The sequence below is a fragment of the Stomoxys calcitrans genome, chromosome 2, assembly GCF_963082655.1.
Source record: "Stomoxys calcitrans chromosome 2, idStoCalc2.1, whole genome shotgun sequence".
In the NCBI taxonomy this organism is placed as follows: Eukaryota; Metazoa; Arthropoda; class Insecta; order Diptera; family Muscidae; genus Stomoxys; species Stomoxys calcitrans.
The window spans coordinates 36,689,358-36,707,857 of record NC_081553.1 but is presented as its reverse complement, the minus strand read 5'-3'; the positions used below and the strand labels follow the sequence as shown (position 1 = coordinate 36,707,857).

The 18,500-nt window shown below is 38.3% G+C and overlaps 4 protein-coding genes across 4 annotated transcripts; 1 reads left to right on the top strand and 3 right to left on the bottom strand.

Moving 5' to 3' along the window:
• Positions 1-2,168: 2,168 nt before the first annotated feature.
• Positions 2,169-4,423, bottom strand: LOC106089303 (heat shock protein 68). The gene has a single exon (XM_059363892.1). It carries the CDS (start codon positions 4,231-4,233, stop codon positions 2,311-2,313), a length of 1,923 nt encoding a protein of 640 aa, XP_059219875.1. The 5' UTR covers positions 4,234-4,423; the 3' UTR covers positions 2,169-2,310.
• A 3,535-nt stretch (positions 4,424-7,958) lies between these two features.
• Positions 7,959-10,030, top strand: LOC106089302 (heat shock protein 68). Its single transcript, XM_013255122.2, has one exon. The coding sequence runs from the start codon at positions 8,011-8,013 to the stop codon at positions 9,931-9,933; it is 1,923 nt and encodes a 640-aa protein (XP_013110576.2). The 5' UTR covers positions 7,959-8,010; the 3' UTR covers positions 9,934-10,030.
• Positions 10,031-12,054: 2,024 nt separating this feature from the next.
• On the bottom strand, positions 12,055-12,844 carry LOC106089306 (rhodanese domain-containing protein CG4456). The gene is made up of 2 exons (XM_013255126.2): positions 12,735-12,844; positions 12,055-12,670 (listed from the first exon to the last, which is right to left on the bottom strand). The coding sequence occupies exon 2, from the start codon at positions 12,658-12,660 to the stop codon at positions 12,136-12,138; it is 525 nt and encodes a 174-aa protein (XP_013110580.1). The 5' UTR covers positions 12,661-12,670; positions 12,735-12,844; the 3' UTR covers positions 12,055-12,135.
• A 1,025-nt stretch (positions 12,845-13,869) lies between these two features.
• On the bottom strand, positions 13,870-14,406 carry LOC106089307 (rhodanese domain-containing protein CG4456). Its single transcript, XM_013255127.2, has one exon. The coding sequence runs from the start codon at positions 14,338-14,340 to the stop codon at positions 13,975-13,977; it is 366 nt and encodes a 121-aa protein (XP_013110581.1). The 5' UTR covers positions 14,341-14,406; the 3' UTR covers positions 13,870-13,974.
• Between the last annotated feature and the right edge of the window lie 4,094 nt (positions 14,407-18,500).

Genomic DNA, 18,500 nt, shown 5'->3' with positions numbered 1-18,500 from the left:
ACTTTTACATAATTTTATATATAAGAATCAATTTGTGTTTGTTTGTCGGTTTGTTTGGTTGTGTGTTCCCTATAGACTCAAAAACGGCTGAACCGATTTTTTTGAAAATTTCACAGATGGTGCATAATGATCCCGTGGTGAAATTGGGTTCTACATTTTTTGATATCTGAAGGGGGGACGGACCCTCCCCCTTACCCTAATTTTCAGAAACGCCAAATATCGGAGATGGGTGGTGCGTTTTAAGCGAAATTTTGTGTGCTCTCTTATATTAAAAACAAAAATTTGTTCAAAATTTGAAGGGGGCCGCCCCACCCCCAAAACCTACCGAATATAAATTTAGACCAATAACGACAATATGGGACTCAAATGAAAAGTATTTAAGAGTAGAAAACGTATCTGATATCCAATTATCGGACCAAGTGTTTGGGGGACCACCCCAACCCCCAAACACCCCTAAATCGGACATATTTACTGACCATGGCAATATGGGACTCATATGAAAGGTATTTGCGAATTTGATGTACAAACGTAGGTCCAAGTTTCTGGGGGTCCACCCCTTCCCAAATACACCCCCCCAAACTGGACTTATTTACTAATCATGTCATATGGGGCTCAAATCAAAGGTATTTGAGTGTAAAATACAAATGTGAGACCAAGTGTTTGCGGAGCCGCCCTCCTAAAAAACACCCCCAAAGAGCACAAATTTACAATCATACCAATCTGGGGCTCCAATGAAAAGTCTTTGCGAGTAAAGCACGAATCTGATATCAATATTGGGGAAAAAGTATCTATGGGGCCACCCCACGCCCGTAAAACCACTCAAATATGGCGTATATGCTGACCATTGCAATATGGGGCTCAAATAAGAGGTATTTTAGAGTAGAACACGAATCTAATATATATTTTTAGGGCCAAGTCATTGGGTGGCCGCCTCATTCCCCAAACCGGACATGTTTGCCGACTATGGTAATATGGGGCTCAAATGAAAGCTATTTGGGAGTTGACCACGAATGTGATATAAACATTCGGGATCAACTGTCTAAGTGTCGTTCCATCAATATATGCAAATTGCAAATTTTGCCCATGAACATTCCACTAAGGAACAGGGGCAAACTTCTCACATATTAATGAGTGCGGTCCGATTCAAGTTTAAGCTCATGGCATAGTACCTCGCAAATGTTGCCAGCATTAGGAGGGGAAAACCACCGCTGAAAATTTTTTTCTGATGGTCACGCCAGGATTCGAACCCAGGCTTTCAGCGTCATAGGCGCACATGCTAACCTCTGCGCTACGGTGGCCTCCGTTCCATCAATATAACAACCCCCAAATAGAACGTTTATGCTCACCATGATAATATGGGTCTTAAGGAGAGTGCAGCTCGTTATGGATAGTTTTTAGGGCCCCTACCCCGAACCGGACATATTTACCGACTTTTGCAATAAACCCCTTATTAAATGAAAGTAAATAAGCAAACGTATTTGATATCCAATTTTGAGGTCAATGGCAATATGGGGTTCAAATAAAGGATATTTGAGAGTAGAGCACGATGCTGATATATTTTCAGGGCTAAGTGTTTGGGTGACCACCCCACTCCTCAAAACAGCCCTAAATCGAGTATATTTACCGACTATGAGCACGAAATTGATACCCACCTTCGGGACCAATTTTCTGGGGGTCTACCCCTTCCCCAAAACACCCAACAACAAGCAAATAACTTACTGATCATCGCAATATGGGCCTCAAATAATGGTGTTTGGGAGTATAATACGAATCGGATGTCCAAATGTGGGACAATTATTTGGGACACCACCCCTTCCCCAAAATACCCCCCAAATAGTAAAAATTTTCCAACCATGACAATATGTGGCTCTAATGAAAGGTATTTAAGATTAGAAAACGAATTTGATAGCCAGTTTTGGGGGACGCCCCATCCCACAAACTCCGCTTAGACCAACTATGAAGTAACCTCTTTTCAGAGATTACTTTATAGTTTTTAGAGCGCACAATAAACCGATTACTGGCTTAGGTGTATGCCCATAGTGGCATGGGGCGGATTAATATCTGCACCCTCTTTTCAACCTAACCTAACCTAAATAAAAGATACCCCAATCCATTGCTCTTAAATTAAGAAAATCATCATTAAAGAATTAAAACTAAAAACAAATCCATTTCATTTAAACTATGTATTTTATTAAGCAATAACTAAAAGTTAAACAAATATTTTAATTCTACTTAACGAGTAATCACTTAAACATAAACCAGTCTTTTAAGAAAATTGTTTAAAATCTAATTATACATTTGATTTCTAACTTAATCGACTTCTTCAACTGTGGGACCTTTGTAACCACCACTACCAAAACCTCCCGACTGTTGTCCGCAATTGTTGCCACTTCCTCCTCCATTGGCCTGTTGATGCATGCGGGTCATAACCGGTTGGCAGATTTTGGTTAACTCTTGCATTTTATATTCGAATTCTTCCTTCTCAGCTGTGGTATTGCCATCCAGCCATTGAATGGTTTCTTTGCATTTTTCCAAAACTCGATCTTTGTCTGAATGCGGAATTTTATCACCGGCATCTTCGACAGCCTGCTTGACACTGAAGACATACGACTCCAATTGATTACGGGCGGCAATACGTTGACGATGCTTCTCATCCTCTTCGGCATAGCGCTCCGCCTCGTTCACCATACGATCTATATCGGCCTGTGACAAACGACCCTTATCGTTCTTAATGACTATATTCTTTGCATTACCAGTGCTCATCTCCTTGGCTGTCACATTCAGAATGCCATTGGCATCTAGATCAAAGGTAACATCGACTTTGGGCACTCCACGAGGTGCTGGAGGTATGCCCGTCAAATTGAACGTTCCCAGAAGATTGTTGTCCTTGGTCATGGCACGTTCGCCTTCGAAGACCTGAATGGTAACGGCTGGCTGGTTGTCTGCATAGGTGGTAAATGTCTTGGATTGTTTGCATGGAATGCGTGAGTTTCGTTCAATCAATTTGGTCATAACACCACCTGCTGTTTCTATGCCAAGTGAGAGGGGAGCCACATCAACCAATAGAACATCTTGAATGACACTGCTTTTGTCTCCACTCAAAATAGCCGCTTGTATGGCAGCCCCATAGGCCACAGCTTCATCGGGATTTATGGACAAATTCAGGCTCTTGCCACAGAAGAATTGCTGCAACAGATTTTGTACCTTGGGAATACGTGTTGAGCCACCCACTAGTACAATGTCATGGACTTGATTCTTGTCCATTTTGGCATCGTTTAAAGCCTTCTCTACTGGCTGCAACGTGTTGCGGAACAAGTCTGAACACAATTCCTCGAAACGAGCTCGACTGATTTTCGTATAGAAATCAATGCCTTCGAACAGGGCACCCACCTCAATTGTAGCCTCGGTACTGGATGACAGGGTTCGTTTGGCCCGCTCCGCAGCGGACCGCAAACGTCTCAATGCACGTGGATTCGAACGCATGTCCTTTTTGTATTTGCGTTTAAATTCCTCAGCAAAATGATTGACTAGACGATTATCAAAGTCCTCACCGCCCAGATGAGTGTCGCCCGCAGTTGCTTTTACCTCGAACAGAGAACCCTCATCAATGGTTAGAATAGAGACATCGAAAGTACCACCACCAAGATCGAAAATGAGCACATTACGTTCTCCCTTCAAGTTCTTGTCCAGGCCGTAAGCCAAAGCGGCCGCTGTGGGTTCATTAATGATTCTTAAAACATTGAGGCCTGCAATGGCGCCTGCATCCTTTGTAGCTTGGCGTTGTGAGTCATTGAAATAGGCAGGTACTGTAATCACAGCATCTCGAATGGTGGTGCCCAAATATGATTCAGCTGTCTCCTTCATTTTCGTCAAGACCATAGAGCTGACTTCCTCTGGAGCAAAACGTTTCTGTTCACCCTTGAATTCGACACATATTTTGGGTTTGCCACAATCGTTCATCACCTTGAAGGGCCAATGTTTCATGTCATCTTGAATTTTGGGATCTTCAAATTTGCGACCAATCAAACGCTTGGCATCGAATACTGTGTTCTTGGGATTCATAGCTACTTGGTTCTTGGCGGCATCGCCAATCAAACGTTCCGTGTCGGAAAAGGCCACATAGCTGGGCGTTGTGCGATTGCCTTGGTCGTTGGCGATGATTTCCACTTTGCCATGTTGAAAGACACCAACGCAGGAGTAGGTTGTGCCCAAATCAATACCAATTGCAACCATTTTGATGTTATTTGCAACAAATGTCTTTTTAGTTTTTTTCAATAAAATTAACTTTTATTTCTAACTTCAACTTTGTAACGTTATATATTTTTCGGTTAGTTTTTCTTTTTGTTTGACGAGTTTGAACTACGCATCACTTCTTCTTCTCTTAGCGTCTTGCTGTTTTGATTTATTGTTATTAACTGATGCCTCAAGAGAGCCAACAACGGCTATTTATAGTCGATGCCACTGTGACCCACCATTGGTACTGAATGCAAGAGAAAATTCTATAGGAATTTTCTTGAACATTCTGGGGAATCTCGAATATTTTGGTATGTTCTCTTAAATGCTATTGTTGTTTAATTGTTTTGGGATTGTCTGACCATGTCTTCACCCTACCAGGATATGAAGAAAATCAAGTACATATAACTTTTAATATAATTACATGTACATACATATACTTATATCATATGTACGTGTAACTACCTACATATTTAATAAAATTACAATTAAATTTCAAAAACAGCAAGTAACTGAAGCTGTCGGTCTAAGGGGGAACAAATAGGTATTTTAGGAAATTATTAAACCAATGAATTTACTGCGAACAACTGCGAACTTTTTCTTTCATTTACATATGCAAAACCGTTTCTTAAGGAATAAGATTTTAAAGTAGCACCGAGCTGTGCTACTGTAGGGTACTTAGGTGCATTTCCACAAGAGAAAAAGAATACCACATTGACATTTAATTTTCTCTTAGGCCACCACACAGTGTGTACTCAGTGCACACACACATTCGCATTTCAGAGTTTAAAATTAACTGAGAAAACATAATACTGCCTCAGTTCATTACTCTTAAAATCCGCTATGTTTTCTATTCTCTTTCTTCTTCTGAAAATCCTGGCCTACCACCATATAATTGCGATTCTGTGTGCCGCATGAAATGCCAAATGAAATGGAAAGTTCGGAACGGAAATTAGAAAATGATTTATTATAAAAATGTGCAGAATAATACTTTGATGTTTCTTTGATTTTGAGTTTTATGAAGAATAAAAAAAGCAACTTAAAACGCATTACATTTCGATCATTGCACAATTGTAGAAGGTAGCGTTACAAGTCCAACAACAATAAAATCTACGATAAAACCCTTTTGGGGATATGGGTAGAAATTTCTGTACACTGTCTAATTAACATTCTAGTTAGCCAAAAAAAAAAAACACCGCTCTTTAAATACGTATTTAATGGCTCGATCATCTGTTTTCCCTTTATAAAATCAGCTGACGAGAGCCTTAAATCCGGATTTAATGAGCAGTGTAAACAGGGTTTAAATTATAAATTAAAACATTAAAAATGTGAAAAAATAAACAAAATATTGAAAAAAAAAAACTTTAAAATGCAAACAAACCATTTGACATTAGAGTGTATTTGGATACAACTCTGAAATTGAAATATTTCATCAGCTGCGCAAGTGACGTAACCTTCTTCAGGGCACAGGTTGTGAGCGTGCCATTTGCTTCATGTCTATATTGTGCACTCATTTTGTTTTTTATTGTATTGTAGCTCGTTATACCCACCACCATGGGATGGAGGAATAAAAATCTAGTCATTCCGTTTGTAACACCTCGAAATATTTGTCTAAGACCCCCTAAAGTATATATATTGTTGAACGACTCGACGTTCCGAGTCGATCTACCTATGTCCGTCCGTCTGTCGAAATCATGGTAGAGGTCGAACGCATAAAGCTAGTCGCTTGACATTTTGCACAGATACTTAATATTGATGTAAATCGTTGGGGATTGCAATATAAAAAGCGAAAATTGCAGGAAGGAAGGATTTGGCAGGTACTATCACACAAAGAAATAAATTTCAAAATCAGACCTCAAATGTGCCATTCACAGCCCGAACAAATTTTGTACGGATCATATTTTTTAATGTATAGCTACGCCATTGATGAAAATCTGAATCGATTTCGACTAAAATGCACTGGTTTTTGTGGTAATCGTAGAAGCGTAATGCAAAATTTTGGGAATATCCGGTGATAAGTGCGATTTCAAAGATCTTTCTAATTCACCAGTAATGTCGAGACTAATAAGAGACTTTCTTGTGCCAAACTTTGTGAGAATCGATAATATTGCAGTTTAAGTCCAAATCGGACGAGCTATATCCAAATCTGAACCATTTTTTCCAATTTCATAGGATTCGTCACTATGGCAAAAAGGATGACCGTGCCAAACTTGAAGACTATCGGTTGAAAATTGCAACCTGTACTATGTACACAAATTAACATGGACAGAGAGACAGACGGACAGAGCTAATTCGAATCAGAAAGTTATTCTGAGTTGATCGGTATAATGGGTCTACCTCTCTTCCTTCTGGGTGTTGCAAACAAAGTACTTACAAGTTATACCCTGTACCACAATAGTGGTGTAGGGAATAAAAATTAAAAAACGTCTGCCAATTTGTGATAAATTTAAAACCCTGTCAATCCAAACGTTGATATTTTTCTACCAAGCTTGATGGATTTGAAAATTTAAGGTTTAAGGGTGGTACTATATTCGCTTTTAACGAAATTTTTTTTATTCATGGTGAAAATCAATACTTTTAATTATTGTAACGATATCATCATTATTTTCTTTTAATTTACTCATACTTATATTATGATATAATGCATATTTAAAAAATGCAAACAAAGGTAACTGAATAAATGAGAGCATAATTCTGCTTGCGGAATGTTCTTAGATTATCTATCAATTCAAATTCTTATCTATATAGAATTTATCTATTTAATGCGTTTTAAAACAACTTTCATTAGATTTCCATATTGAACTTTCTATTTCACTTGCATTTACACACATATGAGGCACACACAATCGCAATTATATGGTGGTAGGTCAAGATTTTCAGAACAAGAAAGAGAAAAGGACGTCATAGGGGATTTTAAGAGTAATGAACTGAGGCAGTATTATGTTTTCTCAGTTAATTTTGAACTCTGAAATGGAAATATGTGTGTGTGTGTGTGTGTGTGTGCACTGAGTACACACTGTGTGAGTGGCCTAAGAGAAAATTAAATGTAAATGTAGTGTTTTTTTTGCTCTTGTGGAAACGCACCTAAGCACCCTACAGTAGCACAGCACCGTGCTCTTTATAAATCTAACATATTCGTTAAGGAACGGTTGTGCATATGTAAATGAAAGAAAAAGTGTTTTATTCTCTTTGATGGTTTGTTCGCAGTAAATTCATTGGTTTAATAACTTCCTAAAATACCTATTTGTTCCCCCTTGGACCGATAGCTTCAGTTACTTGCTGTCTTTGAAATGTAATTATAATTTAATTATTAGCTACACGTACATATGACTTATGAGTATATGTATGTACACGTAACTATATTAAAAGTTATATGTACTTGATTTTCTTCATATTCTTGTAGGGTGAAGATAGGGTCAGACAATCCCAAAACAATTAAACAACAATAGCATTTAAGAGAACGTGCCAAAATATTCGAGATTCCCCAGAATGTTCAAGAAAATTCCTATAGAATTTTCTCTTGCATTCAGTACCAATGGTGGGTCACAGTGGCATCGACTATAAATAGCCGTTGTTGGCTCTCTTGAGGCATCAGTTAATAACAATAAATCAAAACAGCAAGACGCTAAGAGAAGAAGAAGTGATGCGTAGTTCAAACTCGTCAAACAAAAAGAAAAACTAACCGAAAAATATATAACGTTACAAAGTTGAAGTTAGAAATAAAAGTTAATTTTATTGAAAAAAACTAAAAAGACATTTGTTGCAAATAACATCAAAATGGTTGCAATTGGTATTGATTTGGGCACAACCTACTCCTGCGTTGGTGTCTTTCAACATGGCAAAGTGGAAATCATCGCCAACGACCAAGGCAATCGCACAACGCCCAGCTATGTGGCCTTTTCCGACACGGAACGTTTGATTGGCGATGCCGCCAAGAACCAAGTAGCTATGAATCCCAAGAACACAGTATTCGATGCCAAGCGTTTGATTGGTCGCAAATTTGAAGATCCCAAAATTCAAGATGACATGAAACATTGGCCCTTCAAGGTGATGAACGATTGTGGCAAACCCAAAATATGTGTCGAATTCAAGGGTGAACAGAAACGTTTTGCTCCAGAGGAAGTCAGCTCTATGGTCTTGACGAAAATGAAGGAGACAGCTGAATCATATTTGGGCACCACCATTCGAGATGCTGTGATTACAGTACCTGCCTATTTCAATGACTCACAACGCCAAGCTACAAAGGATGCAGGCGCCATTGCAGGCCTCAATGTTTTAAGAATCATTAATGAACCCACAGCGGCCGCTTTGGCTTACGGCCTGGACAAGAACTTGAAGGGAGAACGTAATGTGCTCATTTTCGATCTTGGTGGTGGTACTTTCGATGTCTCTATTCTAACCATTGATGAGGGTTCTCTGTTCGAGGTAAAAGCAACTGCGGGCGACACTCATCTGGGCGGTGAGGACTTTGATAATCGTCTAGTCAATCATTTTGCTGAGGAATTTAAACGCAAATACAAAAAGGACATGCGTTCGAATCCACGTGCATTGAGACGTTTGCGGTCCGCTGCGGAGCGGGCCAAACGAACCCTGTCATCCAGTACCGAGGCTACAATTGAGGTGGGTGCCCTGTTCGAAGGCATTGATTTCTATACGAAAATCAGTCGAGCTCGTTTCGAGGAATTGTGTTCAGACTTGTTCCGCAACACGTTGCAGCCAGTAGAGAAGGCTTTAAACGATGCCAAAATGGACAAGAATCAAGTCCATGACATTGTACTAGTGGGTGGCTCTACACGTATTCCCAAGGTACAAAATCTGTTGCAGCAATTCTTCTGTGGCAAGAGCCTGAATTTGTCCATAAATCCCGATGAAGCTGTGGCCTATGGGGCTGCCATACAAGCGGCTATTTTGAGTGGAGATAAAAGCAGTGTCATTCAAGATGTTCTATTGGTTGATGTGGCTCCCCTCTCACTTGGCATAGAAACAGCAGGTGGTGTTATGACCAAATTGATTGAACGCAACTCACGCATTCCATGCAAACAATCCAAGACATTTACCACCTATGCAGACAACCAGCCAGCCGTTACCATTCAGGTCTTCGAAGGTGAACGTGCCATGACCAAGGACAACAATCTTCTGGGAACGTTCAATTTGACGGGCATACCTCCAGCACCTCGTGGAGTGCCCAAAGTCGATGTTACCTTTGATCTAGATGCCAATGGCATTCTGAATGTGACAGCCAAGGAGATGAGCACTGGTAATGCAAAAAATATAGTCATTAAGAACGATAAGGGTCGTTTGTCACAGGCCGATATAGATCGTATGGTGAACGAGGCGGAGCGCTATGCCGAAGAGGATGAGAAGCATCGTCAACGTATTGCCGCCCGTAATCAATTGGAGTCGTATGTCTTCAGTGTCAAGCAGGCTGTCGAAGATGCCGGTGATAAAATTCCGCATTCAGACAAAGATCGAGTTATGGAGAAATGCAAAGAAACCATTCAATGGCTGGATGGCAACACCACAGCTGAGAAGGAAGAATTCGAATACAAAATGCAAGAGTTGACCAAAATCTGCCAACCGGTTATGACTCGCATGCATCAACAGGCCAATGGAGGAGGAAGTGGCAACAATTGCGGGCAACAGTCTGGAGGTTTTGGCAGTGGTGGTTACAAAGGTCCCACAGTTGAAGAAGTCGATTAAGTTAGAAATCAAATGTAAAATTAGATTTTAAACAATTTTCTTAAAAGACTGGTTTATGTTTAAGTGATTTACCGTTAAATAGATCTTAGAGAGGCTTACGCCTTTGTTGTTTAGTTAAATTAAAACTAAAATAATATTTTAACTTTTAGTTATTACTTAAATAAAACATAAAATTTAAATGAAATCTATTTGTTTTTATTCTTTTCTTGCAATCACCATAGGATGGGTGAAACCAATTTTGTCATTTTGTTTGTAACACCTGGAAATTTTTGTCTTCTACCTCACCGTTTGCATGTCCGCCTAGGTTAGAATCCTGCCGAGAACATTAGAAAAAAATTTCAGCGGTGGGTTTCCCCTCCCAATGCCTGGCAACTTGTCATGTACTATGCCATGCACAGAAACCATGTGAGAAGTTTACCCCTATTCCTTAATGGAATTTTCATGAGCAAATTTACATTACCCCATAAAGTATATATATTCTTTAACGCCTTGACTTTCCTAGACGAACTAGCCATATCCTTCCATCCGTCTGTGGAAATAACGAAAGCGTTCGAACGTGTAATATTGCCGATTGGAATTTTGCACAGACTTTCTATTGATGAACCGAATGGGCGATATCGGTTCAGATCTATATGTAGCTTCCATATAAAGTGTCCTTTGATTTGACTTCTTGAGCCCATAGAAGTTGTTGATCGATTTTTCTTAAATTTATCGCGTGTGATAAAGCTTCTATATAATAATATAGCTTCTGGTAGCCTCAATTGTCCCATTTAGCAGAAATTTTGCACTATTGTCGGGCTGTTACCTATATAGTTTCTATAAAAATCTATCTCCCGAATCGTCTTCCTATGGTCTTTATGATAATAATACCTATAACCATAGGCAGCCGGTTGTACATACCGGATTGGCCCGATGGAGTATTCCATCGGCACGGGCTGTCGCCTCAGTGTACAACAACCATAGGATAGGGTATACTAATCTAGTCATTCCGTTTGTAAAACCTCAAAATATGGATTGGCCACCCTATAAAGTTCTTGATGGTATCGACATTCTCAGTCCATCTAGCCATTTCCGTCCCTCCATCCGTCCGTCGATCGAAATCACAATAGCGGTCGAACGAATAAAGATATTCGGTTGAAAATTCCTATTGATGTAGGTCGTTGGGGATTGCAAATGGACTATATCGATTTGTATATAGCTCCCATATAAAGTGGTCCTTCGGCTTTACGCCTACAAACCGCAGTTGTCATCTGATTTGGCTAAAATTCTGCAGGTAGTGTTCAGTTACGATTTCCAACAACTGTACCAAGTACTGTCCAAATCTCATATAAACCGATATCCCGATTAGCCTTGTATGGCTTCAAGATGCTTCAATTTTTGTCTGGGTTGGCTGAAATTTGTTAAGTAAAATTATTCCCTTCAACTGAGTTTATTTTGTGTAAATTTTTAGCAGAATCCATGCTGGTGGGTTCGCAAGGATAGCCTGGCCTAAATTAAGACGTTTTTCCTAGCTTTTATTGCATGGTTTTATCTCCTGCAACGCGGCTGTAGTTGAGTTGTAATCTATAATCAATGCCTTATATAAATTTTTATATAAAAGATCAAGTTTTTGGAGGTTTTTCTTTATAGGTTTATGTTCCATTAAAAGCGTCCCGGTGACTGACTTGGTGGCAAGCACTGCTTACTACTGCGGGTTCTTAGTTTCAATTTTAACTAGCCTTTGGTGTATCCCAAGCAGTGATATTATTCCTTAAGGGAATGTTCATGGGCAAATTTGCGTAAATCAATCGGGTGTGTTCTGGGTTATACTTTTTCTACAAAAAAATGTGTTGCTCTGCGGCAATTCGTTCGGCCTCGAAAATAAAAAGGAGGTCCGTTATCATTGGGCACTTATTGTACATTGACAGCATTTACATAAGAAGTATACTCGTTGTACCTTACGTGAAATATTCTTGCCAAAATTTGCTTAGACCAATTTAAGCAATTTTGCAGTGTAGACATACAATGTCATATTGATTGTAATTTATATATAATTTTGACTACCACCACCACCACCAACATCTGTTTGCGGGGGAGAAACAATCATTGCCTAGGAACAATCCTGTGTCGATGCAGTGGGAATTGTTTGTTTTTAAATTTCAATTTATTCAAGACTTCAAATACATTCTCTATTCGAACATGGTTTCCTATTCTGCATAGCCACTACTTTGGCAAACCTTCTTTTTCAGCCCATTCTGTCCACGATCCCAAATAATTTTTTGTATTTGTATAACCCAAACTCTTTGCTATCTCAGCGGCACTAAGAGACCGTTTGCCAATTTTACAATGGAATATTATTTCGGTATCTTTCTGTGGTAGATCACGTCCATATTTTGCTTTGAAAGCACCAGCATCAACGTTTGGTGCCAATTCTGCAGCAACTTTTCCCAACGGAATATTTATGGATGTCGGAATTTGGCCGGTCTCCTGCAATTCTTTTGGCTCCCGAACATCGATCAGTAGTTTTTTAGGCTGTTTTGGCAATTGCTTTATTTCCTCATATGAAACTATGGGTATGGTATTGGCGTTCGAGGAGTATTGTTTTGCAAAATTCGTCTGATATTTGTGACTTATAACTGGAGTTGTGTTCGCTAATAGATTCGTGGACGAATTTATAGCTGACCCATATTTTAGGAAGGACAGGTTCCTGACAATTGTTAACCGGCTTAACAATGATTTACATGACATGTTGGACACTCTGTTAAAGAAATAATCAATGGCTTATTTATACATATTGTTAAAAATTAATTATATAATTATACCTTTCTTTAGCCGGTGTTTTTTCTTTTCTTTTTACTTTGTAGTGAAAAACAATAAAGCAGATGTCTTCAGTCGTATGGCAAATTACTGGATTGTTGTGACTTTGCTGTGTTTACTAACTATTGCTATAGTGTACAGTAGTGAAAAAAAGTATGAACCAAAGATTTTAGGAATTTTACGCGATATGCAAACTGCTTAGTCTTCTCTTCTAGTAAACCCAAAATTTAGGTTCAAACTGCCATTTTTTCTTGCTGTTTGATGTTAATATTTTACAAATTTTCCATTAAATAAAGCATAGGTCTTTAAACTTGCTATAAATGGTGCCAAAAAATGAGGAAAATAAGGAAAATTTAGACGGTATTTTTTTCTTTTCTTTTTACTTTGTACTGAAAAACAATAAAGCAGATGTTTTCAGTCGTATGGCAAATGACTGGGCTGTTGCGACAAATTTCTTTGTGTTTGTTGGCAAAACGTCGATCACCTTGATGACAAGATGGCGGATTGCACCATATGATTTGTGGTTTTACAAATGATACCACCTTTAATTGTTTCGCCATGATGATTGAGTCATAAAAATAGTTTTTAATGAGAAGTGTAAACGTGATTTAATGGCCTAAAAGCATTAATTGTTAGATTTAATATTTTATAAGGGATAAGTGTTACTATATTTTATTAAGGATCATAAAAGTAGTATTAATCTTGCATAAAAGTTGTATTAATCTTTATTTGAAGGTTATACTATGTTCCAAAACCAAAGCTGTTTTGGGCAAACGACTCGTACTGCCTTTAAAATGTTCTGAAAGCGGGTCGTTTTCCCTTTACAATTTGTAAGGGAAAAACGACTCGTTTGCCAAAAAACGAGACATTCTAAGTATGTGAGCCCAAATAAGTTCCTTAATTGTGTCAAATGAATACAGCGCTGAGTAATGACAAAAAACAAGTTTTTTCTTAAAAAAAAAATAATTAAAACTTTGCAGCAGAAACCAGAGGAAATAAATTTTTACAATACTGCACCATGAAATTTGTGTTGAAGTGTTAAAAATTTAATTTTGCAAAACAGCATAAGCAAAAGGAGTACGAGCAGACATACATAGTTATTTTCTCATAATGTGAACAGCCCATAAATAAAATTAAGCATTAACGTTTTCTACAACCGTTACGAACTGACTATTTATTAGTTATTTGTTTAAAAGTAAAAAACAATTTACTCAAACACATTAAATCTACATACATTGATCGTTATCATTTGGGTAAACCTTCATGTTCCGCCCAATCAATCCAGGATCCCTTGTAATTTTTCACATTTGTATAACCCAATGCCACTGCAAACTCTGCTGCCTGCTGCGATCGTCGTCCCGAGCGGCAGTAGAAAATTACAGTTGTATTTTCCAAAGGTTTATCTCTGCCGTATTTCGATTTAAACTCCTCGGGTGTCGTGTCATCGCCCAATGCCGATTTAACATTAGACAATGGAATATTTATGCTTGTTGGTATTCTACCAGTCTGTTGTATTTCAAGAGGTTCGCGAACATCTATTAACAACATCTCTGGATGGTTAGGTAAACTTTTGACGAACTCATAATAAACAATTTCAATTTTATCAGTCATTTTTTTTTTTTGAAAATACTATTTTAATGTAGTTGATTGAATGTCTAGAGTTGTAATGAAATAGAAGATTCAATCAGTTTTTTTTTTTTTAAGAAAACTTCAAGTCACAAGTCATGAAAAAATAATTATAGGGTACATAGCGAACGGATCGTAACGTAAACCGTCTATAATTTTCGTTTCTTTTGAATCTAAATAAATATAAATCATATTCTCAGGATTCACTATTCACTATAGAATCCTGCCACATTATAGGGAGTATTTCAAATCGTAGGTGTTGAATATTTCAGTTAGTTATTTTTTGTGTTGGAACCTATATAGATCCATGCACGATTTGGATGGATATTGAAAGCTATAATAAAACGTCACACGTAAAATGCAAACGCCGATTGGTTTATATGTATGGTTATGGACAGTCTGAATCATTCCATCATAGGTACGCATGTGAGAAATCATAACAGAACATCATATGCAAACTTTCAACCAAATCGGAAAATAAAATCTCCTTCGGGTGCTTAAGTAGACAAATCTGCTGAGAGGTAAAACGATGAGAGAATGGATGGAGGATAGCAGCAGGTCATACCTTCACGGTATAATCGAAGCTAGGATAGGACACCTGGTTGTAATGGGATATGTTTCGGATCGGATACCTGAGACAAGACATGAGGTCGAGTGCGAGGCACTGCTGCCAGCGGCACAGTGCTGCATTGACTGAACTCTGGTACTGTCATCTGGAAGTTCATGTATCATGGATGGATTAAAACTAGAGAGCAGAATGGTCTGTAATGAGGACAGAGGGACTGCGATCTCTTTCCGACTGCCTGACCATAATACATCCTGCAGGCGTACATCCGAGAGATCACGGTATGCATGCGATGGAATGCTTTCCGGAAAGCACGCCCACACTCGATGTATTTACAGTAAGTTGGTCATCAGGTCTACAACAACCAGGGCAGTAAATCTGGTCCCTAGGGCCGATCGCCGCGGGAACTTTATGACCAGTGATTATTTAAAGGCGCCATTTAAGCTCGCCTTTTCGCAATCTGTGGATGCGGCCGGTAGCTACCAGCTAAGGTTCTCGTAATGATGATGAACACCACGCAAATCGTATTGAAACTGTCGGAAGGGTGACGAAAATCGTATGGCGAGATCCGGATCGTGAGAAGACGAGGCCATTATTGAAAGGCAGTAAGAAGAATATCATTATATCTTTCGCTATAATGGCAGGATAGGTGCGGCAAGTGATATCATGTGGAATGCATGTAAGGAAGATGAAAAGACGTTAGAGCGTTTCTTATATCACTACTTTTTAGTGTATAGAGCGCACAACAAGCCGATCACTGGCTTAGGTAAACGCCCATAGTGGTTAGTGCGGATTAATATCCGTGACTTCTTTTGTAATGAACAGATGGATGCTGGGATTTATATGAGTCCCTTTCCCTTTCCGAAATATATGTCTGTGCCTGGATTCCCTTCAAGCTCTTAGTACTCTCGACATTCGGCAGTTCTGTGAAGCCTGAATTAGTTAACTGGACGAATAGGTATAACCCTGTTTTGATTATCTGTACCCTAGACTATTTTTTATCTTAGACGATTTGTTTTGGTGTTGAATATTCTAGTTTCTATCCGGCCATCCTTGGCACATTCTCACTTGGGTAAATTAATATGTATAAAAATTTTGTGATTTATTTGCTTTTGGAAAAGATTTCGAAAATAAATATTGACTATCAATAGTTGTTTGAAGAGTATTTTTATTTATTTTGCTTTAATCATTTTTTTTATTACGTTGATCTTTTTTGAGTAGGTTTTTTTAGTTACTGCTTATAATTTTTAGTAATTTGTTTTTTATTTGTTTATAATTTGTTTTTTATTTAGTTTTTTTTTTATCTAGAATCAGTATCAGTTTTTGCATTTTCAAAGTTTTTAAGTTTTTTATTTTATGTGAGTAGTTTTTTAACCTATGTTAGAAAAGTACGTCTTATGCATAGTGTGATTGTTTATAGGCCTGATGGCTTCGCATTGCACGAAATGAAATAAGTAAATATTTCCATGCTGGTGGCGATACCAGATTCCGCTACTGGTTTATTTTCAATCAAACCTTATGTACACAAACTACACATCATACATAGCCTCTGATTAGCAAAGAATCAGTTGGGATGGGGGCAGAAAACATCTGCTTGTCTAAAATTTTTCTTCCAGACATTGTTTGAATATTTGGATGTATGTACATCCATACATTATACATATACATATGAATGTAAAAAATCTAATCTAATGTCGCTACGTCACATTGTATGGCGTGAGGTCTGCTCAATTTAAGTCCGGGTTCATTTTTTCTTTTCTCAAACAAAACATCTACTCGTACTACATTTGATATGATATTCATTCATAGTTTTCAGATTATTACGGTAGACACTCTTGCCATTGACCACATATACCCGCATACATATTTACATACTTGTATTTATATCAAACTACATTGGACATTGGCTCTATTATTTCTCCAATCAATTAGAAGCTTAATAATTCCAATTTTCTGCATTTATTGAATGAATTAAATGGACAAGGTCTTTTTTTAATTTCAAATGCTTCATGGCTGTCCAATTTTTGTAGGTTTTTCCAATTTTTATTAGTTTTTCATTTATCTAAAGGCTAAAGTTAACCTGGATAAAATATGCAATCAATGCTTTTTCTTCATATGCACACATCATTTTTTTATTGCACTCTGTAAAACCTCGCCCTCTATGTGTTCTTGCAGCCACTACTATTCAGCCCTCAAGTATTGACCATTATTCCGAGCATCACATGGACTGGAACTTTGCGCTTCGATAGGCAGCTCCAATACAAGGTTCAGGCAGTTCCTATGCTAGGTTTAGACATCGGGTTAGCACCTACCCCTAAAAATGTAAAAATGCTTTGAATTAACGAAGGAAATTGATAAGCGCAGTAAACAGGAAACGAGTCCCCTTAACTTGACAAACCCTTCAAAGATTGTAAGAACTAATGGGGGAAGTGCTGTTTGCCTTGGCGGATATGCTGGTACCACTATTTACTTATGCCAATATTACAGGAATTGTGATGAAATGGAAAAGGTGTCACCATGGCAAGACAATTAAAGGTGGTCTCATTTGTACAACGACCACAAACCATATGGTGCAATCCGCCATTTTGCATTCAAGCTTATCGACGTTTTTCCAACACACACAAAGAAATTTGTGAGCGTGTGTGTATACGTGTGCGTACACGAGCAGAGAATATGCCGGAAAGAAGATAACAACAAAGAGAATGCAAACACAAATCTGACATCTTAATACCGTCAAACCTGGCCGGCTGTTAACAGCTGTTTGCGTGAGACCACCTTTTTAAATCCGCCTTGGGCGTCATTAATAAAAAAATGCTATGAAATAATACATTAATTATTGAAATGTGTTTAAGTCATGTCTGAATATTAAACTTGTAAGACAACGCAGAATGATCTTAACATGCCCTTGCATGTTTAACATTTTCCCACCAACATTCCATTAAAGAACTGCGGAAAGATTCTCTCAAGGCCCAATTTAAATAATTCGCTTCTTCCAGCAGTTCACTACCATGGATTCAGGAAGACGAACAGCACTAACCGCCTGGAGATGACGGCCGGATCAGTATAGCCGCAAAATTATTCAATTTTACAGCGAACATGGTTGCAAACAACAATAACAATTGTAACTTTTATATATTCAGGGAATTTTCTAGTTTAGTGATCAACACTCTCAGAACATCTTTTTATAACATACACCACTACTGTGGTACAGGGTATTATAACTTAGTGAATTAGTTTGTAACACCCAAAAGGAAGAGAGATAGATTCATTGATAAGTATACCGATCGACTCAGAATCACCTTCTAATTCGATAAGGCGTTAAGTTCGGCTGGGCCGAACTTTGGATACCCACCACGTCGGTTATAAATGTAAACCACCTTTCGTCATAATCCGGTAAGAAATGCATAATATACAACACGGATGCCAAAAAGCCTAACATAGGTCACTGTGTCAAATTTCAGCGAAATCGGATTATAAATTCGCATTTTATGGGGCCAAGGCTTTAAATTGAGAGAACTGTTTATATGACAGCTATATCCAAATCTGAACCGATCTGGGCCAAATTGAAGAGGGCTGACGA

Excerpts from the sequence above, each read along its gene's own strand:
- LOC106089303 (XM_059363892.1), bottom strand. The coding sequence starts at position 4,233 with ATGGTTGCAATTGGTATTGATTTGGGCACAACCTACTCCTGCGTTGGT.
- LOC106089302 (XM_013255122.2), top strand. The coding sequence starts at position 8,011 with ATGGTTGCAATTGGTATTGATTTGGGCACAACCTACTCCTGCGTTGGT.
- LOC106089306 (XM_013255126.2), bottom strand. The coding sequence starts at position 12,660 with ATGTCATGTAAATCATTGTTAAGCCGGTTAACAATTGTCAGGAACCTG.
- LOC106089307 (XM_013255127.2), bottom strand. The coding sequence starts at position 14,340 with ATGACTGATAAAATTGAAATTGTTTATTATGAGTTCGTCAAAAGTTTA.